We start from the raw sequence: 26,515 nt of genomic DNA, 5'->3' as shown, positions 1-26,515 counted from the left end.
GTTTAGGGAGGTGCTCCAGGCCAGGCTGGACAGGGCTTGAAGCACCCTGAGATAGCGGCAGGTGTCCCTGCACGGCACGGAGCTGAGCTTTAAGGTCCCTTCCCACCCAAACCTGACCCATTCTATGATGACACTGCTCAGCTTCCATTCCTGCAGCCCCTCCCAGCTCCTTGGGGCGTCTCCTTTGCCTCGTCCATGGGAGGTAAGAAAGGAACAGGCCTCCATCAACCAGGGCCACCTGCAGGACTCACAGCTCTCTGGGAAGGGCATTCAGGAAAGAGAATCTGAAGCTATTCCCAGCCTCATCCTTTGACAAAGGCTTGAGGGAAAGCCTGAGTTTTATCAGGGAGCCAAACTCAGCTGATGTGGGAGGGAGTGGGAAGCTTTAGGCTGGCTGGGACGAGCCTCAGCACTCGTGGTAATTCCTCCTGCAATCAGGCTTTGCCACCTCTGGCAGCCAGCACGGCACCCAACTGCAGAGGAGAGGAAGTGCCAGAATGGGGCTCCAAAGGGTGATGGAACAGCCACTGTCCTCTCCCAATCCCAAAACTTCTCTAACAGGAGCATCTCTGACCATCAGAGCTTCGGGAGCTCTTCTTTCTCAGGATAAGGTTTCAATAAAACAGCAGGAGGGGTCACTAGGCAGTCCCAAAGCTCACTCCCTGACAATGAAATCATCAGAGAGATGGCAACGAGGAAACCTGAAATCTTGGGACCACCTGATTTCTTTTAAACAGTACCAGGAACTTCCAGATTAAGGGACTGACACTTTAGGCCATGGCTACCCTTCCTAACAAAACATTTATTCATCAGGAGTGAGGGACTGCACTGCATTTGAATTCCTCCTTGTGTTCAGCCCTGATCATGTGTAGCACAGCCAGGTACATGGGAAGGGCAGTGGGAAGAGGGAAAGGCAGCTGGATCAGCAACAAAAAGCCAGGGATGGAAGCAAAACGAGAAGCCTGCGGATGCTCTGGGTCTGACACAGGGTGCTCCTGGTTTGAACCCAGCAGGCAGCACCAATTCTGCCTTTGCAGGAGGATGCCCCAACTCCCCGGCCCTGCACACACCCTGCTCAGAGCTCAAACACACTTAATCCCCTGAGTAAACAGCAGAGTAACTCAGTAAACCCAGCAGCTGCTCCTCCTCCTCCAGGGCAGAGCCCCTGCACACACAGCTCACCTGCTGCTTGTGTGTGCACAGAATCCCAGCACACACAGCCCTGGGGAGCAGCCACTCCTGCATGGATCCTTCCTACAATTACACATGGCCAGGAATTCTTCAAGGAAATAGAAAAAAATAGCATTCATTGAATCCCACAATGGTTGGGGTGGAAGGGACATTAAAGCTCATCTTGTCCCTCTGCGTGGGGACACCTTCCACTGTCCCAGGAGGAAAAGTTTGTGTTCTATTCCCAGGCATCAAAATCCCTGTCCAAGCTGGCCTTGGACACTGCCAGGCTCCAGGGGAAACCTGTGCTAGGGCCTTCCCAAGGGGAATACTGGGATTCCTTCCCAATACCCCCGTGCTTTGCCCATGGGAAGGCACTCCCTGTGTCCTGGCACTGTCTGCCTGTCCAACCCAGCCACGGAGGGCAGAGAGCCCAGAGGAATCTCCAAGGCCACAACACCTGGATCAGAGAAGCCAAGTGCTCTGCTGGCCTGAGACAAGCCCCCACAAAGAGCTGCGAGGCAGGTTAGAAATAATGCAGGGCCTCACCACACACACACGGCTGCACTTCCCAGCCCTCCTTAGCACAGGCTACTCCCACACCACTCAGAGCCAGGATAAAAGCTCTCCAAAGCACTCCAGCTCCTGGAACAAACTGCCAGGGGAGTTCCCTCACAGCCTCCCAAGCTGCAGTGACTCAGGACTCCGAGGCAGGATGAGGAGTTCCTGCCTGACTTGTTCAGACACACAGCCCGTGCCTGGAGGGGGAGAAGAGCAAAGGGGCCCCAGGAAATGAACAGAGGGAGGGAGGACACCCAGAGACAGACCCTGGGCTCCCACAGCTGTGGGGAGAGGCAGGAGCAGCCCTGGGAACAATGCAGAGAGTATCAGTCATCACAGTGACACTGGAATGGCCTCCTGGCTGTCTTTGCTCTCCTCTTCTGCACCTGCAGTTCCATCATTTCTGACACCCCCACGACCAGGAGTGTAACAATATCAAAAAACACAAAAAAGCAAAAAACCACAAAAAACCAGTTCAAAACACTTAAAAAACACACAAAAACCACCAAAAAATACACTAAAACATAAAAAAACACTCCGAAACACACAAAAAAATCAAAAACATCAAAAAACACCAAAAAAAATTAAAAAAACATCAAAAAACACACAAAAAATACCAAAATATATATAAAATCAGAAAAAAGCAAAAAAACACAGAAAACCAGTCCAAAACACACAAGAACTCAAGGTACGAGTAAACCGTGGATGGATGTGTTAGCAAAGCAGACATTCAGTGAATTTTCAGTGAATTTTCAGTGAATTCAGGCGTTTCACCTTCTCTGCAGGAAGTTTTTGCCAGCGCAGAGAGTGCAGAGCTGCAGCAGGAACTCACTCGTCCTGCTCTGCAAGGTTTCAAGTCGTGACAGCTCAGCACTGACAGAGCACCTGAAGCTGCATCTGAATAAAGTCAGCACATACCTCACATGAGTAAAGTAACTCACACCTCAGCTGAAACCTTGGGAAATGTGCACTGAGCTCATTTACAGAGCAGGATCATGGAAAAGATCACCAAGGCCAAGCATTCCAGTGGGCTAAGAAAGCTCCACAAGTGGGCAGGAGAAACTCCTCCCTGAAGGTGCAGGTCCTGTCAGGGAGCCTGGTTTGGATCAAGCTGGGCTTGGCAGGACCTTGGGAACAGGGTCCAATTAAAGTGATTTAATTGCTTTAATCCCACCAGCCACAACGTGATCAGTGGTAATAACAGTTTTTCCCATACAGCCAATCCTGGTGCCAACCCTCCCATCCTCAGTCCACCACCCAAAGGCCTCTCCATCCCCAAAAACTCTCTGACCATCCACTCGCCAAACCAACCCTCTGCTTTTCCCCCTGAACAGTCACCTGGGCAAACATTCCCTGCTTTATCCCAAGGTCAGCAGCCTCCATCCACCCACACCATGGATCACCCACAAAACTGCTTTTCTGGGTAACGTTCACAGCAGCAGCAGAGGATCCAGCTGCTGGGGATCCACAGCACCTGCAGCTTCCTGAAAATTGGTATTTTGTAAAGCAACAGGAATTATAACTAGATCTCACTCTGTAAAGGTAAGTTAAAGACCCTTATCCAGTGACATTTGCTAGCATGAGCATGTGTATCTTAAGAAAAATATTTAATTCCAGCATCTATTTTTACGAATGCAGTAGATTCCCAAAATCCAAACAAAGCACTTCAGCTTTTAACACGAAATTTGCTAAATTAGAGATTCTTAAACCTTGTATTTCTTCTCCAAGAGGCTGCTCAGATCCTCAGGACCTGCAGGTTCTTGAAAATTGGCATTTTGTAGAGCAGGTATCAAGAACAGGAATTGTAACTAGATCTCACTCTATAATAAGTTAAAGACCCTTATCCAGTGACATTTGCTAGCATGAGCATGTGTATCTTAAAAAAACTTTCTTTAATTCCAATATCTATTTCTAGGAATGCAGTAGATTCCCAAAATCCAAACAAAGCACTTCAGCTTTAAACACGAAATTTGCTAAATTAGAGATTCTTAAACCCGAGTGTATTTCCTCTCCAAGAGGCTGCTCAAGCTCTGCCAGCCCCTCTCAGTGACCCCCTGGCTCTGTCCTGAGCCCCCATTTCCCAGTACTTTACAAAACTGCCCTTCCAGGCCGAGTTTCCCAAACCCCACAGCAACCCAGAGGAATCCCAAAGCTGGTGATGTAAGGCAGGACACGGGACAGGGGCAGCAGCAGCAGCGGAGCCAGATCGTCTCCTCCCAATTAATCTACTCTTAACGAAGCAGATGACAGTCCTGTGAGACAGCAGCTCCTGGGCTGACCTACATTCCCCTCCTGGATGCATCCGTGTGCCTCAGTCGCTGTCACACATCCCTGGCAGGGTACAGGGATCTGATTTATGCAAACCGGCCCTGACCAGCCCATCAGGGACTCTGAATATGCATTTTGGTGACAAATCCAGGACTCTGGCTTCTCTCCCCCCAAATGCCAGGTTTAATCCCCCCCAGACAATAGGAGGCTGCTGTTATCCAGCCTGATCTGGTGTCTGGGAATGGCCACTTCTGGGAATTCATCTCCACTGCTGGAAGAATTTGGGGATCTTCCCAAACCCATCTCACATTGCCCTAAGAGCACCAACCAATTCAGAGATAAACAAGATTCTCAACTCCAGGAGTGACAAATCCAGGACTCTGGCTTCTCTCCCCCCAAATGCCAGGTTTTATCCCCCCCAGACAACAGGAAGCTGCTGTTATCCAGCCTGATCTGAGGTCTGGGAATGGCCACTTCTGGGAATTCATCTCCACTGCTGGAAGAATTTGGGGATCTTCCCAAACCTTTACAGCACCAACAGGATCCACAACTCCAGGAGTGACAAATCCAGGACTCTGGCTTCTATCCCCCCAAATCCCAGGTTTTATCCCCCCCAGACAACAGGAAGCTGCTGTTATCCAGCTTGTGTCTGGGAATGGCCACTTCTGGGAATTCATCATCTCCACTGCTGGAAGAATGTGGGGATCTTCCAAACCCATCTCACATCCAATTCAGAGATGAACAGGATTCTCAACTCCAGGAGTGAAGGAGACCTTCCTAGCTGGAAATTCCTTTCAGAAATGCTCCTGTTGCCATCAGAGCAGCAAAGGAGCTGTGACCAGGTGAGATCTCTGCCATCGGTCCTTTCAGGGATGCACAGCAAATGTAGGGCACCAAAACTGTCTCACTGCAAGTCCCAACTGAAACCTTCTCCATGACTGGTTTTGAGATTTGAATTAAAAATCAGAAATTCACACCTGAGGTAAGTCACTGCAAAAGGCAGCACTGCTTCCAAGAATTCTTTAAGAGCACTTGGCAGCAGTGTTAAAAAATATTAAAATATGAAGTGACCAAGGAGAGGTGGTGGGAGCTGTGTGGGGAACACATAGCACCCTCCATGGCACTGGGGACCTTCCACCTCTCCATTGCTCATCACCTAAATTAAAGCATTAATCACTTCCAGGAACAATCCTTGACACCTTTTTTGTTCCACCTTATTCCCTGCAACAGGGAGAAGTCCATTACCTTGCAATTACACTTGGATACTTGCAGATGTAAATCCTTTCATCAGCTGAACATGACTTTTTTTCTTCTTAAAAATACAGATTCTATCCACACACTCAGGTCTGGGAAGCCACAGGGCTGCGAGGAAGCGGAGTATCAACATCAGGGATTCCCCAGAGCTGCTGCTCCTCAGCAGCACTGTTCGTGTTTGACAGATGGGTCACGCTGAGAAGAGCTGTTCAAACCCACACCTGGGGTTAAAATCCAAATAATCAGGAGGTGGGGAAGGCCCTGGTACCACACAGCAGACAGGGACCTGCCTGGGAGGGATTTCCAAACGTCTTTCCTCATTTGTGATGACACACGAGGTCTTCCCAAGAGCTCCACAGCAAGCTCAAGCTCCAGGTCCCTCGCTCCATCTGCTGCAGATATTTAACACTGACCTGGACACAAACTGCCAGTCGTGAATTTTGTACCAATCTTTGCAGATAAATTGCAACTTTTCTGTAAAGTGAAGGTGACAGCTCCTCCAAGGGAGCTTGCAACCATCAGTTAGAGGTGGCTGCCTGGGGGCTGGAGAGAAAGGGGACTCAAGGGACCCAAGTTAAATCCCCAAGAGCTCAAACTAACCTTGAGAGGCACCACATCCTCCTCCAGCTTCACAGGAAGGGACAAGAGCACACGGAGCTACACCTGAGAAACTCACCACAGACTCATCTGGGTTGGAAAATCACTCTAGGATCAAGTCCAACTGTGCCCAATGCCACCTTGTCACCAGCCCAGGGCACTGAGTGCCATGTCCAGGCTTTCCCTGGACACCTCCACGCTCCAAACCTCCCTGGGCAGCCCCTGCCAACGCTGATTTGGGGGATTAACAAAGCCAGCCTTGGGGATTTCAGCTGGGGTGAAAGCAGCACCAAGGGACAACGTGGCTCTCCCGCTCTGGCAAAGACACCAGGGCACCTGGGAGGGCTCCAGCTGCTGTGGCTGCACCAGGAACACTGCAGGGAATGCTCAGCAGTGCCCACAGCCATGTCCCACAGCAGCCACCGATGGCCAGGGCAGTCCCCTGGGCCTCAGCCAGTGGGCCAAGGCTTCGTGGCACAGTTTGATCTGGTGGCTTGGTTCCAGAGCCAGCACTCTCTGTATCAGCACGTGGGCAAAGTTCAGGAGATAACCAGGGAGAGGAGCATTCCCATAAAATGGAGCATTCCCATAAGGTGGAGCATTTCCATAAAATGGAGCATTCTCATAGTATGGAGCATTTCCATAGGATGGAGCATTTCCATAGGATGGAGCACTTCCCATAAGATGGAACACTTCCCATAAAATGGAGCATTCCCATAGGATGGAGCATTCCCATAGGATGGAGCATTCCCATAGGATGGAGCATTTCCCATAAGATGGAACACTTCCCATAAGATGGAGCATTCCCATAAGATGGAGCATTCCCATAAGATGGAGCATTCCCATAAGATGGAGCTCATAAAATGGAGCATTCCTATACGATGGAGCATTTCCCATAAAATGGAGCATTTCCATAGGATGGGGCATTTCCATAGGATGGGGCATTCCCATAAGATGGAGCATTTCCCATAAGACGGAGCATTTCCCATAAGACGGAGCATTCCCATAAGATGGAGCTCATAAAATGGAGCATTTCCCATAAAATGGAGCATTTCCCATAAAATGGAGCATTTCCCATAAGATGGAGCATTTCCCATAAGATGGAGCATTTCCCATAAGATGGAGCATTTCCCATAGGATGGAGCATTTCCCATAGGATGGAGCATTTCCATAGGATGGAGCATTTCCCATAGGATGGAGCATTTCCATAGGATGGAGCATTTCCCATAGGATGGAGCATTTCCCATAGGATGGAGCTCATAAAATGGAGCATCTCCCATAAAATGGAGCACTTCCCATAAAACATCTCCAGAGAGGGACACTCCACATCCTCCCAGGGCAGCTTCTGCAGGGCTTAGTCCCCCTCCATGTTGTTCCCCATGGAGTTCTTCCCCATGGAGCTCTTGCCCGTGGAGGAGGAGCTCCTTGCGTTGCAGTTTGTGACCCCTGCGCCTCGTCCTGTCGCTGGCACCAGCGAGCAGAGCCTGGCACCGTGCTCTGGAAACACCTGTGTGCACCAGCAGCGTGGGGCAGCGACTGCTCGCACACAGGGACTGAGCAAAGTCCCATTTCTGAAGCCAAAATACGGAACCTCCTCATCCTCTCCTCCCCAGCTCACAAACATCAGTGCGACTTTTGTCCAGGGAGGTCTGACTTACCCACACTCCCCCCCAGGGAAGGAGTTTCAGAAGTCACATGAAAGCAGAGCTCAAATCTTTGTGTAAAAACAATCTCTGTGCAGAAAGAAGGCTCCAGGTTCCTGCTGACACCACCTAAGGTCCCCGAGACCACAGCTTCAACACAAGCAGTTATTTCTTCCAGAAAAAAGAAATCTGATCATTTTGTTATTCCAGCGGCTAAACCTTACACAAGGCTCCCACAAACAAAACAAAAGAAAACGAACAAAGGAACTATTTTAGTGATGTTTTATGCATACCAAGAGACAAGAGAGACAATAAGGTTTTTATTCATAAGGTACTAAGGGGGGAAAAAAAGGAAATGAAGCTCTAGCAAGAAACAGAACTTCCTTCAGAGCAGTAAAGTCTGCTCAGTGTCAGTTAATTCCAGGTTGGAGGGCTGATTTAATTCCCTGCCATTACATCTTTCATTTTCCAATATACTCAATTAACTCTGGTCCAGGCCTTTAGCAGCCCCTATTTTTAGGGAGGGCATCACATGAAGCAGCTGCATCTCCCCATGAATCCCACTGTCAGGAGCCCATCAGGTCCCACGCCCAAAATCACAGCAGGGAAGAGTCTGGACTGCAGACAGCCCAGCCTGCAATTGGAATTCTACTCCAAACCACCGAGGACATGAATTAAATATGTTCAAGTTCAATTACAGCCAATTAAATCGGTTTTCATGCATGTCTCACCCTACTTAAGCTATATTTGTTAGCTAGGAAATAACTACAGTACACGAATCTGCTTCCACATAGACTGCTATTTATGAAACACTGAATTTGTCACTACTTGCTGCAATGGTAATTTTGCCCTCAAATTACATAAAAATAAAATTCAAGTTAACACTTATCCTGGCTCATTTATACCCAGCAGATGGACAAGACAGATAACACATAAATGGAGGGAAGTGAATTCATTCAGAAAAGCATCAGCTTTACCAAAGAGGAGGTGCTGTGCTGGGGAGGTCATTTAAGGATTCAGGCCCTCAAGTCACTGCCATGGAATCACCGAGACCCCAAAAGGGTTTGGGTTGGGAAGGATCTTCCAGCTCAACTTGTTCCATGGGCTGGGACACTTTCCTCTGGACCAGGTTGCTCCACAAGTGACAATTCCCTGCTGGAAAACCTGTTTGCGTTCTTACAAACACAAAACAATCCCATTATTTCTGAGTGTCCCAAGCCAAGCTGCCCAGAGCAGAGAGTTCTGTCACCGCTGGCACCAGCACTGCCACCCCACATGTGACCTCACATCATTCCTGCTTACAAAGGGCTGGGGACAGGCTGGGAGCCAGCCCTTGCTGGGTGACATTTCCAACAGGGAATGGCTGATTAGGGACACACCTGTCCCCTCCCCAGGCTCCAGTAGGATGTTCCAACACTCCAAGGGGTGTTCAGGAACAGCTGCAGCATCGCTGGGGGTGCTCCCAGGTACTGCAGCAACTCAACCATCAGAAAAGCATTTCTCAACCCCTCAGCAGCAGCAGAGAGCGTGGCAGCAGGTTCTGATCGCTGTTCACACCAAGTTCCAGGAGTCTGAAAGGCAATCCCTACACATCAGGGTCAGGGCAGTGGGACCAGGAGAGATCCTCCAGCTCCTGGAGGAGTTCAAGCATTGGAACACCAGATGTTTCCAGCCAAGCTCTAAGCTCTCCAGCAAGCGAGAAGATGAGTGGCAGAGCTCTCAAATTCATCAGCAGGGAAAAGCCTTGAAATAAAGGCCCATTATTGTGACACTGCCCTGAAGCACCACATTTATCAGGAAGTTTTATCATCCTTGTGAGCTGTTACTGATACTGCAACAGTCCAACTGAACTCACAGAAAAAGCCTGAGAAAAGGAATAATGTGCCTTTGACGGGAAGAATGTCACAGCACACAGCCAGAATCAACATTTCTTGCTCCCCAGAACACCGGCATGTCCCGAGGCAGCACTGGAGGCTCTGAGACTTGTTTGGGTTTTTCAGTTTGCTGTATTCTGCAAAGGTTGACAGAACCCAGAATGGTTTGGGTGGGAAGGGACCTCAGAGCCCAGCCAGTGCCACCCCTGCCATGGCAGGGACACCTTCCACTGTCCCAGGCTGCTCCAAGCCCCAGTGTCCAACCTGGCCTTGGGCACTGCCAGGGATCCAGGGGCAGCCCCGGCTCCTCTGGGAATTCCATCCCAGCCCCTCCCCACCCTGCCAGGGCACAATTCCTCATTGCCAAGATCCCATCCAGCCCTGCCCTCTGGCACTGGGAGCCATTCCCTGGCTCCTGTCCCTGCAGGCCTTGTCCCCAGTCCCTCTGCAGCTCTCCTGGAGCCCCTTTAGGCCCTGGGTGTCCCCACTGCTGCTGCCTGAGCCTGGTGCTGAGGACAAAAGGAGGTTGACATTGATCATAACAGGGAAAACTCGATCTGGGTGTTGGGGAAAAGCTGTGCTGCAGGTGGTGTGTGACTGGGACAGAAACCAGAGAGGTGCTGGCACTGCTGTCCTTGGGGCAATGAGAGACCCCAGACAGCCCAAGTGACCCCAGCCCTGCTGTGAGGGGACAACCACAGAGTCTGTGCTCCACAGGCTGCCTCAGCCTTGCTGCTGGTCCTGGGTGCCAGGACAGGATCTGACGCAGGGATCTCATGTCCCAGTGTGTCAGAGCTGCTCTGGATCCCACCAAAAGCCCTGCAGAGAGGGGAGATTCCTGCTGGATGAGGTCTCCTTATGATCCTCAGAGCATCTGGTAGCTTTGAAAGAGCTTCCAACCCTGCAGGTGGGCGAGAGGCAGAACGAGCAGGCAACAGAGCTGGTGTGAGAAGCGCTGCTCTGAACAAGTGCAGGTGTTGTCACCCAGCAGCTGCCAGAGGTGACACAAGGACTGACAGTGCTGTGCTTTGGCACCCTGGGGCCTGTGGGGCTGCTGCTCCAGCTGCTGGCAGAGCTCTGCTGCAACCTCAGCTCTTTTCCTGGAAATCCTGGTGTTGTTCTCTGACACAGCCCATGGCTGGACTGGAGCTTGGAACAACGTGGGGTAGAGGAAGGTGTCCCTGCCACGGCAGGGGGTGGAATAAAGAACATATTAAATGTTCCTTTTAACCCAATGCTTTCTGGCATTCCATGACCCAAACCCAGGCAGCTCCAGCTCCTGTTCTCTGGCTGGTGAAGGTCTCAAGCACACTGGAACACATCCCTGAGGCTGGGGACACATCCCTGAGGTTGGGACACAGCCCCGAGGCTGGGGACACATCCCTGAGGTGAGGACACATCCTTGAGGCTGGGGACACAGCCCCGTGGCACATGCCACCTCAGCTGAGCAGACACTGCCAGTCCAATGCTGTTGCAGGTTTCTGAGCCCCTCTGAAGGGACACGCAGCATTTCTCCTCCCTGAAACAGCAATGACACACAGCAGACTCCCAGAGAACTCACTCTCCTGGTCCATGCTGCCCTGGAGAGACCCACAGGAAGCACAAATCCCAAAGAACCAGACAGCATTCACCTTTGCTTTTGCCAGAGGTTTGTGTAGCTAAAATAACTAAACTAAGTAACTTTGTTGCTTACTGGGAAGATCAAAAAGTTCCCTGGAGATGAAAGCCCTTACAAGAACACTCAAGGAATCAGGAGTGTTGGAGGGACTCCTTTAACCAGCAGACAGCTGTGCCGAGGCTCCACATCCGAGCTCCCTCTCAGGTGACAGAGGCACACACACGTCCTGCCACGTGCACAGGGATGGAGGTGACAGCTCAGCTCCTGAGGAGCTCCTTCTGCCACAGCAATCCCACTGGGAGAAGGGAGAGGAGGGATGAGACACAGCCTGCAGCAAGCCTTGGAAGGTGTGAAATCAATGCTGCCACCTGAGCAACTGGAAATTTCTAGGTACTGCTACCAGCATTCCAATGACCTAAGTTCAGGCATTTATTACAGATCTGCAGCAATGAAAGTGCAAAGCAGTGCCCTCACTGCATGCCAGGTGTCATCTCCTGCCCTCAGGGAAGTCACCTGCCAGGGGGATTTGGTGGTGAGGAAGAACAGGTACCACGGCCTGGTTGGAAGGGCAGGAGATGACACCTGGCACATAAATATGTCAGACAGCAATAGGTGAGTGCCTACTTCCAGGTGCCCAAAGTCAGTAAGTGAGCACCTGAAGGGAAATGTAAAATCACTTTTAGTGTAGAAGATTACAATGGTGAGACCTGAAGGGAAATGTAAAATACCTTTAGTGTAGAAGATTACAATGCTGGTGAGACCCACTTCACCTTTAGTGTAGAAGATTACAATGGTGAGACCTGAAGGGAAATGCAAAATCACCTTCAGTGTAGAAGATTACAGTGCTGGTGAGACCCACTGAAGACACAACCATCTCAGGGGCAGAATAACTTATTTGGGACCAGGTACAGCCCGTTCAGGGAATGTTGTCAGGAAACAGAGGCAAGAGTTTGGTCTCATAAGGTGCAGATGAGCCACGGCAAAGGCCAGCCTTCCACAACCTTCCACACATCCAGTGGCTGGTAGCATACCCTTAGCCCAGGTCAGCCACCCAGCTGGACAGGCTGAGATGACACCTGAAGTCACCAGAGCACCACCCACCTTTGGAACCAGGCTTTTAAGGGTTCTGAAGCTCAGATCTCAGGCCAGGCCAGCTGCCCCAAGCACGATGCTGATTCCAGCATCAAAGGAACTCCCAGCACACACAGCAGCAACAGCATGCCACAGCAGAGCCATGGTTTTGGGAAGAGACCATTTCCAGCACTCCTCCTGGTCCAACAACAGCTCCAGTGGATCCAAACATGAAAGCACACCAGTTTGAGAAGCATCCTTGAGGAAAAAGCTGCACAGGTATGGATCTAACTGCAGAAATTCCATACCTGTCGGCTCTCAAGAAAGCGGGTGTCTCTCTGGAAGCACTAAGTCAGATTTTGGAAATGCAAGACACAAAGGAGTGCTCCTCCAGGTTACAGAGAACAGTCACAGTCCCAGCGGGAGAGAAAGCCTGGAGTTGTTTTAGCTACGGAACAGAACCAAAACATGCAGAGACTTTAGTTAAACCCACACAAGAGTTGTAGTCAAACCCACGCAGAGAGGAAAACCCACACGGCTGAGCTGCACCGAAACACCAGACGTTCAAGACAACTTGCAGGAGCAGCTCTGGTCCCTTCCCTGCTCTCCAGGGCCAGACAGGGAATTCCCTCAGCACCAGGAATTTGATAAGCTGGTTCTTCACAAAGCACTTCTTACCCCCTTGCCAGAGTTACACAAACCGAGGCTGAAATCCTTCTCTACTTTTTGCTCCACGATTTTTTGATGGCACAACAGGCTGCCACTGCTGGAGAATCCGTGCAACCTGCTCTGCTCCAGACTCCTGTCTGGGCATTTCTCAAGCCCAGGTGGAATGAATTCTGCTGGCAGAGCAGCCCTCTCCCAGCCACCATCCTTCCCTCCTGCTCACCAACAAGCAGGGACACGCTGGCTTTCCGTGCTCCAGGGAGGAGGAGCAGGGAGCAAGCTGTGGGCACCCAGGGTGGGGAGAACCCACGCCCTGCTCCGGGGCTGCAGGGACAGGGAGCAGGGCCTGCCGAGGCAAAACCCCTCCCAGGCAGCACTGCTGGACCTCAGGCAGCAACATCTGCCTAAAACCCTTCAAGTCAGGGTTGATTCTTCCTATCCCCTGATGAGGTTTTCATCAATAGGCTCTAATCGATCCCCTAATTAAATATCAGTATTGACTTGAAGAGTGGAGAAGATCAAGTGTTTCCTCAGGATAAAGAGAATTGTTGAATCACAGGATGGTTTGGGTGGGAAGGGACCTTAAAGCTCAGCCCTGCCATGGGTAGGAACTCCTTCCACTATCCCAGGGTGCTGCAAGTCCAACCTGGCCTGGGACAGCTCCAGGGATGCAGGGGCAGCCACAGCTTCTCTGGGCACCCTGTGCCAGGGCCTGCCCACCCTGACAGGGAAGAAAATCTTCTGCAAGAGCATAAGAGATTTTCTTTCAAAAGACATAAACCAAGGAGTCGAGGAAATAATTTCTCTGCACCTCCCAGTTGTGTTTATCACTCAACAAGGCACTAAAACCTAATCATTGGCTACTTAAAACAAAGGCTGTGCTCCTCCTTCGTGAACGAGTTTCTAGCAACACCAACAGACATTTTGTTTGGCCTCTGAAAATCCACAAGCAGCCCACAGATCATACAGCCTGTCACCAGAAGCTGTGCTCCAAATCCGAACACACATCATCCCAGAAAATACCAGTGACTTCGTAACTCCTCATCTCTGTCCCTGCTGAAGTGACAGCTCAGTCCCCTCCTGGAAACAGAGCTGGCTAAACTGGAGCAGCTAACCTGGGCGCTCTGCAGGGCTCCTGATGGTGCTCAGCACATTTGGGGAGCTGAGTTTGAGCTGCACATCACCAACGTGTCACAGCAAGGACAGAGGAGCAGCAGGGCTGCCAGCCCAGGACTGAGCCCACGGAAGCAGCTCCAGAGGAGCAGCAGGGCTGCCAGCCCAGGACTGAGCCCACGGAAGCAGCTCCAGAGGAGCAGCAGGGCTGTCAGCCCAGGACTGAGCCCACGGAAGCAGCTCCACAGAGGAGCAGCAGGGCTGTCAGCCCAGGGCTGAGCCCACGGAAGCAGCTCCACAGAGGAGCAGCAGGGCTGCCAGCCCAGGACTGAGCCCACGGAAGCAGCTCCACAGAGGAGCAGCAGGGCTGCCAGCCCAGGACTGAGCCCACGGAAGCAGCTCCAGAGGAGCAGCAGGGCTGCCAGCCCAGGGCTGAGCCCACGGAAGCAGCTCTGCAGCGTTCACGTCCTTCCCTGACCGGCTTTGCCCGAGGCAGCAGGAGAGGAGTGAGCCCAGTTTGGGGTTTGTTTCACACTGGGGCAGGGAGGAGGGAAGGCCAGGCACTGGAACTGCTGCCAGCAGGTCTGTTCATGTGGAACTGCAACCAGAAGTTGAATTTTCATGGGGAACCTCTCAGGCCCAGGGCAGTGCCCGTCCCCTGTGCTGGCACTGCTGGGGCACCTCCAGTGCTGGGGGCAGCTCTGGGCCCCTCCTGACAGGAGAGACCTGCAGGGGCTGGAGCGTGTCCAGGGAAGGGAATGGAGCCCCAGGAGAGGCTGAGGGAGCTGGAAAGGGGCTCAGCCTGGAGGAAAGAAGACTCAGGGGGGACCTTGTGGCTCTGCACAACTCCCTGACAGGAGGGGACAGCCAGGGGGGGTCGGGCTCTGCTCCCAGGGAACAGGGACAGGACAAGGGGCAATGGCCTCAGGCTGGGCCAGGACAGGCTCAGGGTGGGCATCAGGAGGAATTTATGCATGGAAAGGGTGCTCAGGCTTGGCAGGGGCTGCCCAGGGAGGTTTGGAGTGCCCATCCCTGCAGGTGTCACCTGGATGTGGCACTGAGTGCCCTGGGCTGGGGACAAGGTGGGGATTGGGCACAGCTGGGACTGGATGGGCTGGCAGAGCTTTTCCAGCCTCAGGGATCCTGGAATTCTGAGTACAAGCACCAGCTCCTCTGCTGTTTCCATGTCCCCTGCTGCCCCACCACTCCACCAACACAGATTTGGAGGGTAATGCAAGGAGCCCCATCAGGGAACCGACCCAGCTCAGCTGAAAAAACAGCCACGTTACACAAAGAACTTTCCAGCCAGCTCAGCTCCTCAGCTCTTCACCACAGCCATCCCCAGCTTCTCATCAGCCCTGTGAGGCGTGTGCAAAACTGCTGCTCATTATTCACTGCCCTAGATGAGAAAAAAATCCCCAACCACTCGCACACAAAAGCCCCAAAAAACCCTACTAAAGGAAACCAAAACCAAACCACCCTTTCTGTACAGCATCACACGAGTCCAGCTCGCTCTGTAACCCTTCCCCTGGGTGTCCCAGCAGAGAGAGGAGAGGACAACCCCCCTCCAGGCCAAACAATGCTTGTCCAACCTCCAGCAGCCCAGAGCTCAGGGGATTCCCGAGCTGCAGCCTGCATCCAGAGCACTGCTTTCAATGCCCACCTCCAGATCCACTTCCATTTTCTACTTTCATTCTGAGCCCACCCATCTTTTCCCCTCCAAAATTCCCCTGGCAGCCAGTTCTGCACACAGGCACCTCCAAGTGGAAATGACTTTGGCCTCTCCTGCTGCCTGGTGGGTTCAGGTCACGGAAATGACTGAGCAGGAGTTGGGATCAGGAGGCTTTGCTGCTCAGGGGTTTATTGGGATTTTTCCCTGTCTAATTCACCTGCTCCATGCCAGAAGCAGACTGAGCCCACAGCCTGGGCAGAACATGAACACAGCTCCCAGCTGCTGCTGCTCCTGTAGGCAGGATACAAAAAAGGGATGTAATGATGGAATTATGGAATGGTCTGGCTTGGAAGGGACCTTGAAGCTGATCCCATTTCACCCCCTGCCATGGGGAGAGATCTTCCCTAAACCATGATGCTCCAAGTCCTGTCCAACCTGGCCTGGACACTGCCAGGGATGGGACAGCCACAACTTTTGGGAACAGGCAAGTCAGTACTTCCCACCTCTTCTGGAATCCTGAAACTACCTGTTCTTCAAACTTCATTGCAAGCCCTGCACAGCAACAGCATCTTCAGCACTCAAACCATCCCTTGCTTCCCAAAATCTGGCCAGTTTTCCCCCAATCTGTACCTGGGGATCCTTTCTTCCTTCTTTCTGACACTAATATATCACAATCCTCCCAGGATGCACAAACTTGGATTTATTACTTGATGACTCTTGAGGACTAATTTTTAAAAACTTCAGTGCTTCAATGTGCCAATGTGAAGGAATTTCAAAGCAAGTGGTTCCAACTCCAACCCACTTCTAATAAAGGCAGAATAAATATTTAAAAAATAATTATTTTATCCAAATAGTTTTCCTACACTTTCACATGTAAAATGACAGTTTTGCACGCTCCTAGCACAGCATTGGTTGTGCTCAAAATAAAACAAACCTCAAGAATCACTGGATTTGTAGACTTGCAGCCAGGTGAGTAAAGCTCAAGGTACACAAAATTCAGCTGCACCTCCAGGAGAGATAAAGATCCAGGGAAGTTTTACCTCCATCAGGAGCACTGGGGGGGGAATGTCTCAATATTCACACACCCTTTGCTCTCCTGAGCTGTTACTAGATTTCATGGGAAAACATTTTTTGTGACTCATCTCGTTTGCATGGACTTAGTCAGACAACAGTGATTACATGCTCAGGCTCAGTTCTGGCATTCAAATCTTTCAGCAGCCATCCTGGCCAGAAGAGCCTCCATCCCTCCCTACCTGCTCCAGGTGCCAAAGGCTGGACCCCGAGGAGCTCCACAAAGTGTGCACAGCTCCTATGGATCCTTCACGCACAGCTCGCTTCAAACCACCAACAACCTGGCACGCCGAATGCCAATAAAGAGATATTAAAAAATAAGATCTCAAGGATATGCTGCCTGGAAGTTATTTGTAACATTTTTAATATTTAAAATAAAGACAATCTGCTGGGAGCAGGGAGAGCACTGAAATGAGGAGGAGCACCACCAGAGCCAGAGGGGCAGCTGCACCCACTCACTGACCCTAGAGCACAACTGAGAAGTCACCACAGCTCTCAAAACCAAATACCATAAAAATTATTTTTGCAGAGAAAATCACTGAAGAAGAGTTAAAATTGAAAATGATTTGTGAGGCACTGAGCCTTCCAAGATTTATTCCTTTTGTACCTGCAAAGAGCAGGGCAGGGCTGGAGGCCCAGCCCCTGCCCTCCCCAGGGAGGTTACCATGACTCTGGGATTTCTTGCAGAAATGCCATCTGGAATATTTATAGTGCCTGAGAAGGGGCAATGAAATCACTCACGCTGGCACCTCAGCACATCCAGGAGCTTAACTGCTGCTTTAGCAGGAAATATTAGATTGAAGTGACTCCAAGTCAAAGGGAGAGGATGTCACATTACAAGGGACAGAAAGTTATCTCCCAGCGGCCATCATGCAGCAGGATCAGCCCATGGGCAAAGATGAAATGTGAAGCAGAAATGCTCTGTCAGGGTCTCTTCCCTTACATATACAAACAGGCTTTTGGTTTTAGAGAATGAAAACCTCTTCCCCACGCCTCCTCCTTAGACAGAGGCCAGTTTCAACACTCCTTGAGATCCTTCTTTTCCTTACAAAATAAAGACTGAGCCTTCCAGGGCTTGAAAGGAACCTTCAGAAGAGCTCAGAGGGACTTTGGACACGGGCCTGGAGGGACAGGACCCAGGGAATGGCTCCCAGTGCCAGAGGGCAGGGCTGGATGGGATCTTGGAAATTGGGAATTGTTCCCGAGGAAGGTGGGGAGGGGCTGGGATGGAATTCCCAGAGCAGCTGGGGCTGTCCCTGGATCCCTGGCAGTGCCCAAGGCCAGGTTGGACACTGGGACTGGGAGCAGCCTGGGACAGTGGCAGTGTCCCTGCCATGGCAGGGGTGGCACTGGCTGGGCTCTGAGGTCCCTTCCCACCCAAAACATTCCAGGATTCCATGAGCCAGTCCCTGCCTCCAGCCCCCAGCAAACACCCCAGGACATTTTACGTGCGTCCCAGGCTGCTGGCTGAGCTGTGAGCAAACCCAGGGCAGGGATCAGAGCTGCTGGGGTTATTCAAACACAGGAGAGCCCCAGCCAAGGATCCAGTCACCTCCTGTCACCCACTGTGTACACAGGGCTTTGGAAACCACATTTCCTTGTTGCTACAGGTCAAAGACTCCATGGGAGGCTTTCCCTGAAACTCTTCCAGCTGCAAAGCCAAGCAGGGCTGCAGGGATTTCCCACAGCAGGGACCCCCACGGAAAGGCCCTCTCCAGGCTCCTGGATTGCCACCGCTGCTGCAGGGCCAACCTGGGCAGGTGTGAGAGCTGCTGTCACCAGGGGGACTTTGAAATCCCATTTTCTGCATTCTTGGGAATAATGCAGAGAAAACTGAGAGGACCTGGATAACTCAGGATTATTCCTTCAAGGATGGGCTGTTTTTCCCAGGGTGCTAATGGGGAGTCTCCCTTACAACCGACATTGTCTGCACAGGTTTCCACATCAACTTGCAGGAGGACTACGGGCAAGACACATTTAAGGCATCTTTGGGCAGTTAAACACCACACAGAAAATCAATTTGTACCCCAACACCTGCCAAATTCCACAAACCTGCCACAACCAAAGGGTGTACACAGCCACCATCCCCAGACATTCAGCTCAGGATTCAGGGAACGAAACACCTCTGCCTTCCAGTTTAGGCACTCCAGAAACAAACAGCCACTGGTCCGACTGGGGGGAAACACTCCCAAAATCTGCACGGGCACACTTCCTACTCAACTTGGTGATACTCCTCTTGAAGGCCCCAAAACTGCACAGTCAGACCAGCAACTAATACTAATTACTAAATTACTAATGATTAAAAGCACAAGTTGTTGGAGCAGGAGCCACTGTGCCTGCTGACTTTTTAACTACAACGTTGACTATTTTTAACTTTGAGAATTGAAATAAACCTTCCCAACGAACTCCAAAGGCAAGGAATGTCATGTGATCCCAGCAAGGATCTGCCAAGCAGCGCCAAAATACACCCTGGCCACAGCAGCAAACCCCTCTGGCCTCCCGGAGCCAGGCTATGCCACGGGAAGGGACAACATCAACTGTCACACAGTGCCACAAACATTCACCAAAATGCCAAGTTGAGGCCCTGAGAGGTTTTAGGAAATAATTGTCTCGACACCTAGTTGTCACAAAGGTGTTTTTTTTTCCACTTTAAATTTCCCAAGCCTTGCTTAAGAGAGTGTTTTTACGTGTTCTAGTCCGAGGTGCAATTTTTGGGTGATGTTTCAACACAGATGAGGAAGTGCACGGGGGTGAGCTTACACCCAGCACTAAGATCTACACTGACACTCCATGTTCCCTCAGCTGCACGACCAGTGGTTTAAGTGATTTACAGCAAAGACAAAAGTCAGATCCAGTTCAAACCCCTCGAAATAATTTCCTTTTTTATCCAGATGTGGGTATCTGCACGTGTTACACCAGTGGGTGCTGCAAGAAAGCTGAGACAGGAATTACCCCTAATTTCCAGAGCCAGTCAGCAAGAAGGTGAGAAGCTGCTGACCTGAGCTCTTCATCTGCAAAGCAAGATGTTCAGGAGAAGGCAAAGGAAGCCCTGGGATGGAAGGATCCCGGGTACCAGGCCCGTCCCGCGGCACAGATTGCACGGGAAAGGCAAAGACACATCCCTCTTTCATGATGTCACAGCAGCTCTACCTCGCTCAGGAGCTGCTCTGCGAGGAAGGGCTGGAGGCAGCTTCGCCGAGAGGGGGGGAAGGACAGCTTTGTTGGGCGACAAACCAGACCCCACCCACGTTTCCGAGCCACCTCGACGGACAGCGGCGCAAACGCGGGGATCCCACCGCCCTGCGGCCCGCGGGCACCGGGATTAACGCTGATGGAAGGGGCCAGGTGGGCTCCGGCGGCTGGCACGGGGCGCGGGGGACGAGCTGCCAGCGCAGCCCCCGCGGGGGGGACAGCGAGGGTCGCTCAGGGTCACCCAGCGCGGAGGGAGGAACCAAAAGCCACCCTGCCCTGCAGCGGGGGCGCGGCGGCGTCGGGCGGCACCGGGGCGGCTCTGCCGGGGATCCGCGTCCCGGGCCGGGGGACGGCACGGGGACATGGGGGGACACAGGAACAGGGCTGGGGGGAGTGACACAGGAAGGTCTTGCAGGGTGTTCCTGGGGGGGATACAGGAGTGGAGCTCGGGGGTGACACGGATACGGGGCTGGGGGTCACAGGGGGTCCCTGGGGTGGGGGGATACAGGAGTGGGGCTCGGGGGTGACACACACATGGGGCTGGGGGTCACAGGGAGTCCTGATGGGTGACACAGAGGGTCCCCGGGGTGGGGGGATACAGGAGTGGGGCTTGGGGGTGACACAGGCTGTCCCCAGGGGTGACACAAACACGGGGCTGGGGGTCACAGGGAGTCCTGATGGGTGACACAGAGGGTCCCCGGGGTGGGGGGATACAGGAGTGGGGCTCGGGGGTGACACGGATACGGGGCTGGGGGTCACAGGGGGTCCCTGGGGTGGGGGGATACAGGAGTGGGGCTCGGGGGTGACACAGGCCGTCCCTAGGGGTGACACACACACGGGGCTGGGGGTCCCTGGGGGGAGTCACAGGGTGTCCCTGGAGGGGGGGAATACAGGAGTGGGGCTCAGGGGTGACACAGACACGGGGCTGGGGGTCCCTGGGAAGTCCTGATGGGTGACACAGGGGGGTCCCTGAGGGGGGATACAGGAGTAGGGCTTGGGGGTGACACAGGCCGTCCCTAGGGGTGACACAGACTCGGGGCTGGGGGTCCCTAAGGAGGAGGGGGTCACAGGGGAGTTCTGATAGGTGGCACAGACCATCCCTAGGGGTGACACAGGCCATCCCTAGGGGTGACACAGACACGGGGCTGGGGGTCCCTAGGTGAAGTGGGGGGGTGAAATCACAGGAGATTCCTGACGGATGACACAGGATCCCTGGGGGGCTGGACATAACACAGGGGATCCCTGGGGGTGACACAATAACGGGGCTGCGGTGAACACTGGGGGGGGGTCCCCGGGGGTGACACAGGGACGGAGCTGAGGGGGGTACGGCGGTAGGAACCGAGGGGTCCGCAGCCCCCCCCCCCCCCCCCCCCGGGCGGAAAAGCACTGACCAATGGTGGAGATGAAGGTGGTGTTGAAGGCATCGTCGGAGAAGCGGAAGAGCACGCAGGTCTTGCCGACCCCCGAGTCCCCGATGAGCAGCAGCTTGAAGAGCAGGTCGTAGGTTTTCTTCGCCATGGGGGAGGGCGCGGCGGCCGCCGCCGCCCCTCCTCGCCGCCTCCTTCACCGGGCCCGGCCGCTCCCGAGGGCGGCGGCGACGACGGCGGAGAACGAGGAGGAGGAGGAAGAGGACGAGAGCGAGGAGGAGGAGGAGGAGGAGGGGGCCCACAAAATGGCTTCCTGTGGCGGGGCGGCCTCGCGCGCTCCCCGCGCCCGCGGCTCCTCACGGGGAGGCGGCGGCGCCCGCCCTCATAACCCCGCGGTCCGCCCGGCTCTGCTGGGCTCGATGGGCCCCGCTTAGCGGCCGGGCCCTTCCCGGTTCTCTCCCCCCCGCCCCGGGGCTCGCGGCGGCTCCTCAGAGGCGCTGCCGAGGCTGCGCGCGCCGCCTCCCCCGCCTCACGCACCGCGCAGGCCCGGCGGGGGCGCGCGCGCGCGCACGCCGCCTGTGACGTCACCGGGGCGGTTGCGGGTGACGTCACCGCGCGGCCCGGCAGTTCGTTTATTTTCTCCGCTTTTTTTTTTTTTTGTTTTGGTTTTTTTTTTTTTTTTTTTTTTTTTTTTTTTTTTTTGTTGCCGGGATGGAGGAGCGAGGAGCGCGTGGGGTTTAACGGGGACCAGGTTGCTGGTGCTGCACTCGGGTCGGGAGAAACTCTCGGATCCATCCAGGCTGGGCTTGAGCACGGGGAGAGCAGCCCTGGGGTGTTGGTGGGTGAGAGGCTGGACATGCCCTGGCCCTGAAACCCCTCGTATGCTGGGCTGATCGGGGGATTCTGCCCCTGTGCCCAGGTGAGAGCTCACTGCAGAGCTGCCCCAGCCCTGGGCATTCCAACAGCACAAGGACCTGGAGCTGCTGGAGAGAGCCCAGAGGAGGCCCCGGAGCTGCTCCAGGGCTGGAGCCAGGCTGGCAGAGCTGGGGGTGCTCACCTGGAGAGGAGAAGGAGCCAGGGAGAGCTCAGAGCCCCTGGCAGGGCCTGAAGGGGCTCCAGGAGAGCTGCAGAGGGACTGGGGACAAGGCCTGGAGGGACAGGAGCCAGGGGATGGCTCCCAGTGCCAGAGGGCAGGGCTGGACGGGATTTTTGGAAGCAATTCTCGGCCATGGCCCCGCTCTGCCCCGCTCAGTTGCGGGTCCGCAGAACCCCCGCGTGATGACGTCACCGGCTCCCGCGCGAACCCGGGGGCTGCCGGCCCCGCCCTTGCGCCGGCGAAAGCCCCGCCCCTTCGCTGCGCTCTCCGCGCACCCATTGGCTGCGCTCGCCTCCTCCCCTAGGGGTGGGAGTGACGTCACCGCGAGGGTGCCGAGCGCGCCCCCTGGCGGCGCAGGCGTGAGGGGGCAGAGAGCCCTGAGGGGAAAGCGGAGACTGGCGGGATCGTGCAAAGGTTTGGGTGGGAAAGGACAGCAAAACGCGTCTAATTCCACTCCCTGCCATGGCAGGGACACTCTCCCAAGGTGCTCCAAGCCCCGGTGTCCCTCCCGGCTTTGGGCACTGCCAGGGATCCAGGGGCAGCCCCAGCTGCTCTGGGCAGCCTGTGCCAGGGCCTGCCCACCCTCAAAAGGAACAATTCCTCATTCCCAAGATCCCATCCAGCCCTGCCCTCTGGCACTGGGAGCCACTCCCTGGCTCCTGTCCCTGCAGGCCTTGTCCCCAGTCCCTCTGCAGCTCTCCTGGAGCCCCTTCAGGCCCTGCCAGGGGCTCTGAGCTCTGCCTGGCTCCTTCTCCTCTCCAGGTGAGCACCCCCAGCTCTGCCAGCCTGGCTCCAGCCCTGGAGCAGCTCCGGGGCCTCCTCTGGGCTCTCTCCAGCAGCTCCAGGTCCTTGTGCTGTTGGAATGCCCAGGCTGGGGCAGCTCTGCAGGTGAGCTCTCACCTGGGCACAGGGGCAGAATCCCCCCTTTCCTGCTGCCCACACTGCGGGATCAGCCCAGGACTGGGGGATTTCCAGGTGCCAGCACACACAGCCAGGGCATGTCCATCCTCACATCCAGCAGCATTCCCTGGATGAGCTGCAGGGGATGGCTCAGGTGCTGACCCAGCACGAGGAGCCCAAGGACCTCCAGCACCTGGTGTGTTTGTAATGGAGCCTGTGGCAACCTGGACATGGGGAATTCCCTCACAGCTTCCTGCTCTTTCAAGGGGAGAAAACTCTCCTGCAAAAGCCAGGCTGTGGAACCAGCACTGAAGGCACTGGAAATGCCGCAGATGCCCCATCACAGGTTTTGCACAGACCCAATGCTCCTCTCATATTGAATCGTGAGCTGTCCCATGGTATGATCCAGCACACTGCCAACTGCAGTTTGCTGTCATAATTGAGTATCCTGCTATCTGTAATTTCCCACTGTTTGCAGCATGAGTTATCTCAACTCATGTGGGAGCAGAGGGGCTGGAAGGCAGGAAAATGCCCTGGGGGTGCTGTGCCAGCAACTGGACATGAGCCCAGGTGTGCCCAGGTGGCAAAGAAGCCACTGCCCCTTGGGCTGTGCCAGCTCTGGGGTGGCAGCAGGGCCAGGGCAGTGCCCGTCCTCTGGGCTGGCACTGCTGGGGCACCTCCAGTGCTGGGGGCAGCTCTGGGCCCCTCCTGACAGGAGAGACCTGCAGGGGCTGGAGCATGTCCAGGGAAGGGAACGGAGCTGGGAAGGGAATGGAGCCCCAGGAGGGGCTGAGGGAGCTGGAAAGGGGCTCAGCCTGGAGAAAAGGAGCCCCAGGGGGGACCTTGTGGCTCTGCACAACTCCCTGACAGGAGGGGACAGCCAGGGGGGGGTCGAGCTCTGCTCCCAGGGGACAGGGACAGGACAAGGGGCAATGGCCTCAGGCTGGGCCAGGGCAGGCTCAGGGTGGGCATCAGGAGGAATTTCTGCATGGAAAGGGTGCTCAGGCTTGGCAGGGGCTGCCCAGGGAGGTTTGGAGTGCCCATCCCTGCAGGTGTCACCTGGATGTGGCACTCAGAGCTCTGGGCTGGGGACAAGGAGGGGATTTGGCACAGCTGGGACTGGAAGGTCTGGGAAGGCTTTTCCAGCCTCAAGGTTTCTGTGAAAAGGTTCCCTACAGGTCGTGTCCCTCCCAGGCCCAGCTCTGACACGGAGCTGGGTGTATTTGGTGGTTTGGTTTCCCACCCTGCTGGGTGTGCAGGCTGCTGTCCCCGCTGGCCGTGGGGCCCTGGCCTCTGTCGCTGTCCCCTGAGCCCCGGCAGCGGCTCTGCTGCGGCGCTGACACAGCACACGGGGTTATTTTTAGCTCTTTGCTCGAGCAGTGTAAAGGCGCCACACAAACGCTTCCTCTGTGACCGAGCAGATACAGGGGAGGGCTCCAGTCCCCGCGGGGAGCTCTGTGGCACAGGCACTGCCACTGAGCCAGGCTGGGAACCACGCTCCAGGGGGCTCCAGGCACTCCTGGGAGGTTTGTCACCTCTGGGAGGGTCACACCCCTGTTTGCAAGAGCCTGTCCTAGGCAGCTGGCTCATGGATTTCAACGCTTCAAGGAAGGTTATCTGTGGGATCCTGGAGAGGACGTGGTGCCACACAGAATCTCACAATCCCTCAGGTTGGAATAACCCTCCCAGACCTTCCGGTCCAAGCTCTGCCCAATGCCCACCTTGTCACCAGCCCAGGGCACTGAGAGCCACATCCAGGCCTCCCCTGGACACTCCAAACCTCCGTGGGCAGCCCCTGCCAAGGCCTGACCACCCTTTCCAGGAAGAAATTCCCCCTGAGAATGTCACATATCCCTCTGCAAGCAAGACAAAATGTTTTCTGTCTGCTGCGCAAGGCTGGCCCTTGTGTCGAATTGTTGAATGTTATCCCGTGAGGGAAGCCATCCCTCAGGAGATGCCTGGCCAAGGACAGAGACAGCTTTGGTCTTGGTGGCTCAGTCAGGAGACCATCTCTGCAGGACTGGAGAGCTGGAGATGTCCAGGCAGAGGTGGAACAGCTCCCACAGCTTTCCCCCCACGTCCTTCCCAGGATCTTCTGTCCTGATCCCCAGAGGACACTGATCCCTGACAAGGAGAAATTACCAAATTAGGACTACTGAGGTGTAAAGGGAGAGCCAGCAGGACCTGGCAGCCTCTTCCTGGGCTTTGCAGGGACAGCTGAGCAGCAGGAATTGCAACACCACCATGGAGAGCTGTGAATCACCGGCCAGTTGTGCAACAGGAGCAGAGCAGTGACACACTGGGCTTGCCGGTTACTCACTCCCAGCCTCGCAGAGCAGGGCCCAGCCCGTGCTGCTGCAGGGATGGAAGGGCCTTTGTCATCCCAGAGCCACTGGGAACAGGCTGCTCTGTGTTCTCCAGCTCCTCCCCCAGCCAAGGCAGGGCTGGGGGCTCTGCTGCTGGGCGTGGGCACAGGCCAGGCCATCTGAAGGGGTTCTGGGACCACCATTCCTTGACGGATGAGCTCCCACAGGGCACAGACCCTCCCAGCCCCTGGACACCTCCAGCTTCCCCTGCCTTGTGAGTGTCTGGAACCCAAACGTGTGTAAGGACAAGAGCCCCAAGGGAGCTCTTAAACAGCCCCAGATGCTCAGGGCAGAGTCTGAGGAGGAACAGAAAAGGATGAATTTGCTCCACCTGCTGCCATACAACGTTGTCCTTTTAGCAGGGTTGTCCACAGCATGTTCTGTGCTCCAAGCACCCCAGACACCAGAGCAGGAGCTCTGAACTCCACACACCCCTCTGGCTTCTTGTTTTTTATTGATGTCATCATCAGGGCAGGACAACTCAAATAAATACACAGAATCACAGAATCCTTCAGGCTGGAAAAGACCTCCAGGATCATTGAGGCCAAGCTGTGCCCAATCCCCACCCTGTCACCAGCCCAGAGCTCTGACTGTCACATCCAGGCTTTCCCTGGACATCTCCACCTCCCTGGGCAGCCCCTGCCAAGGCTTGAGCCCCCTTTCCATGCAGAAATTCCTTCTGATGCCCACCCTGAGCCTGCCCTGGCCCAGCCTGAGGCCATTGCCCCTTGTCCTGTCCCTGTCCCCTGGCTGTCCCCTCCTGTCAGGAGTTGTGCAGAGCCACAAGGTCCCCCCTGAGGCTCCTTTTCTCCAGGCTGAGCCCCTTTCCAGCTCTGGTGAATATTTTGAGGTGCCCCAGGGAAGCCCAGTGTAAGAAATAACCTTTGTCAGAATGTTGAATTCCTCAGCAGAGGAAATGACAGCACAGCAAGAAGGGTCTCCCACAGAGATTTTCTCTTTTGCAAATGTGGTGCTGGGTCTCACCCGGCCTCCAGCCACCCTCCTGCCTCCAGCTG

The 26,515-nt window shown here is 54.5% G+C and overlaps 1 protein-coding gene across 1 annotated transcript in view; it reads right to left on the bottom strand.

The window, feature by feature from the left end:
* Window positions 1-21,689, bottom strand: part of RAB10 (RAB10, member RAS oncogene family) — a 68,987-nt gene extending 47,298 nt beyond the window's left edge. The window contains exon 1 of the mRNA XM_038132100.1: window positions 21,162-21,689. Coding sequence (XP_037988028.1) covers window positions 21,162-21,288 — 127 coding nt within the window. The 5' untranslated portion in view covers window positions 21,289-21,689. The remainder of the gene's footprint in view (window positions 1-21,161) is intronic.
* Window positions 21,690-26,515: the final 4,826 nt, after the last annotated feature.

Source organism: Motacilla alba, chromosome 3, assembly GCF_015832195.1.
Source record: "Motacilla alba alba isolate MOTALB_02 chromosome 3, Motacilla_alba_V1.0_pri, whole genome shotgun sequence".
Taxonomy (NCBI): domain Eukaryota; kingdom Metazoa; phylum Chordata; class Aves; order Passeriformes; family Motacillidae; genus Motacilla; species Motacilla alba.
The sequence above is the reverse complement of the archived record's forward strand: the minus strand, read 5'-3'. Positions and strand labels throughout refer to the sequence as shown.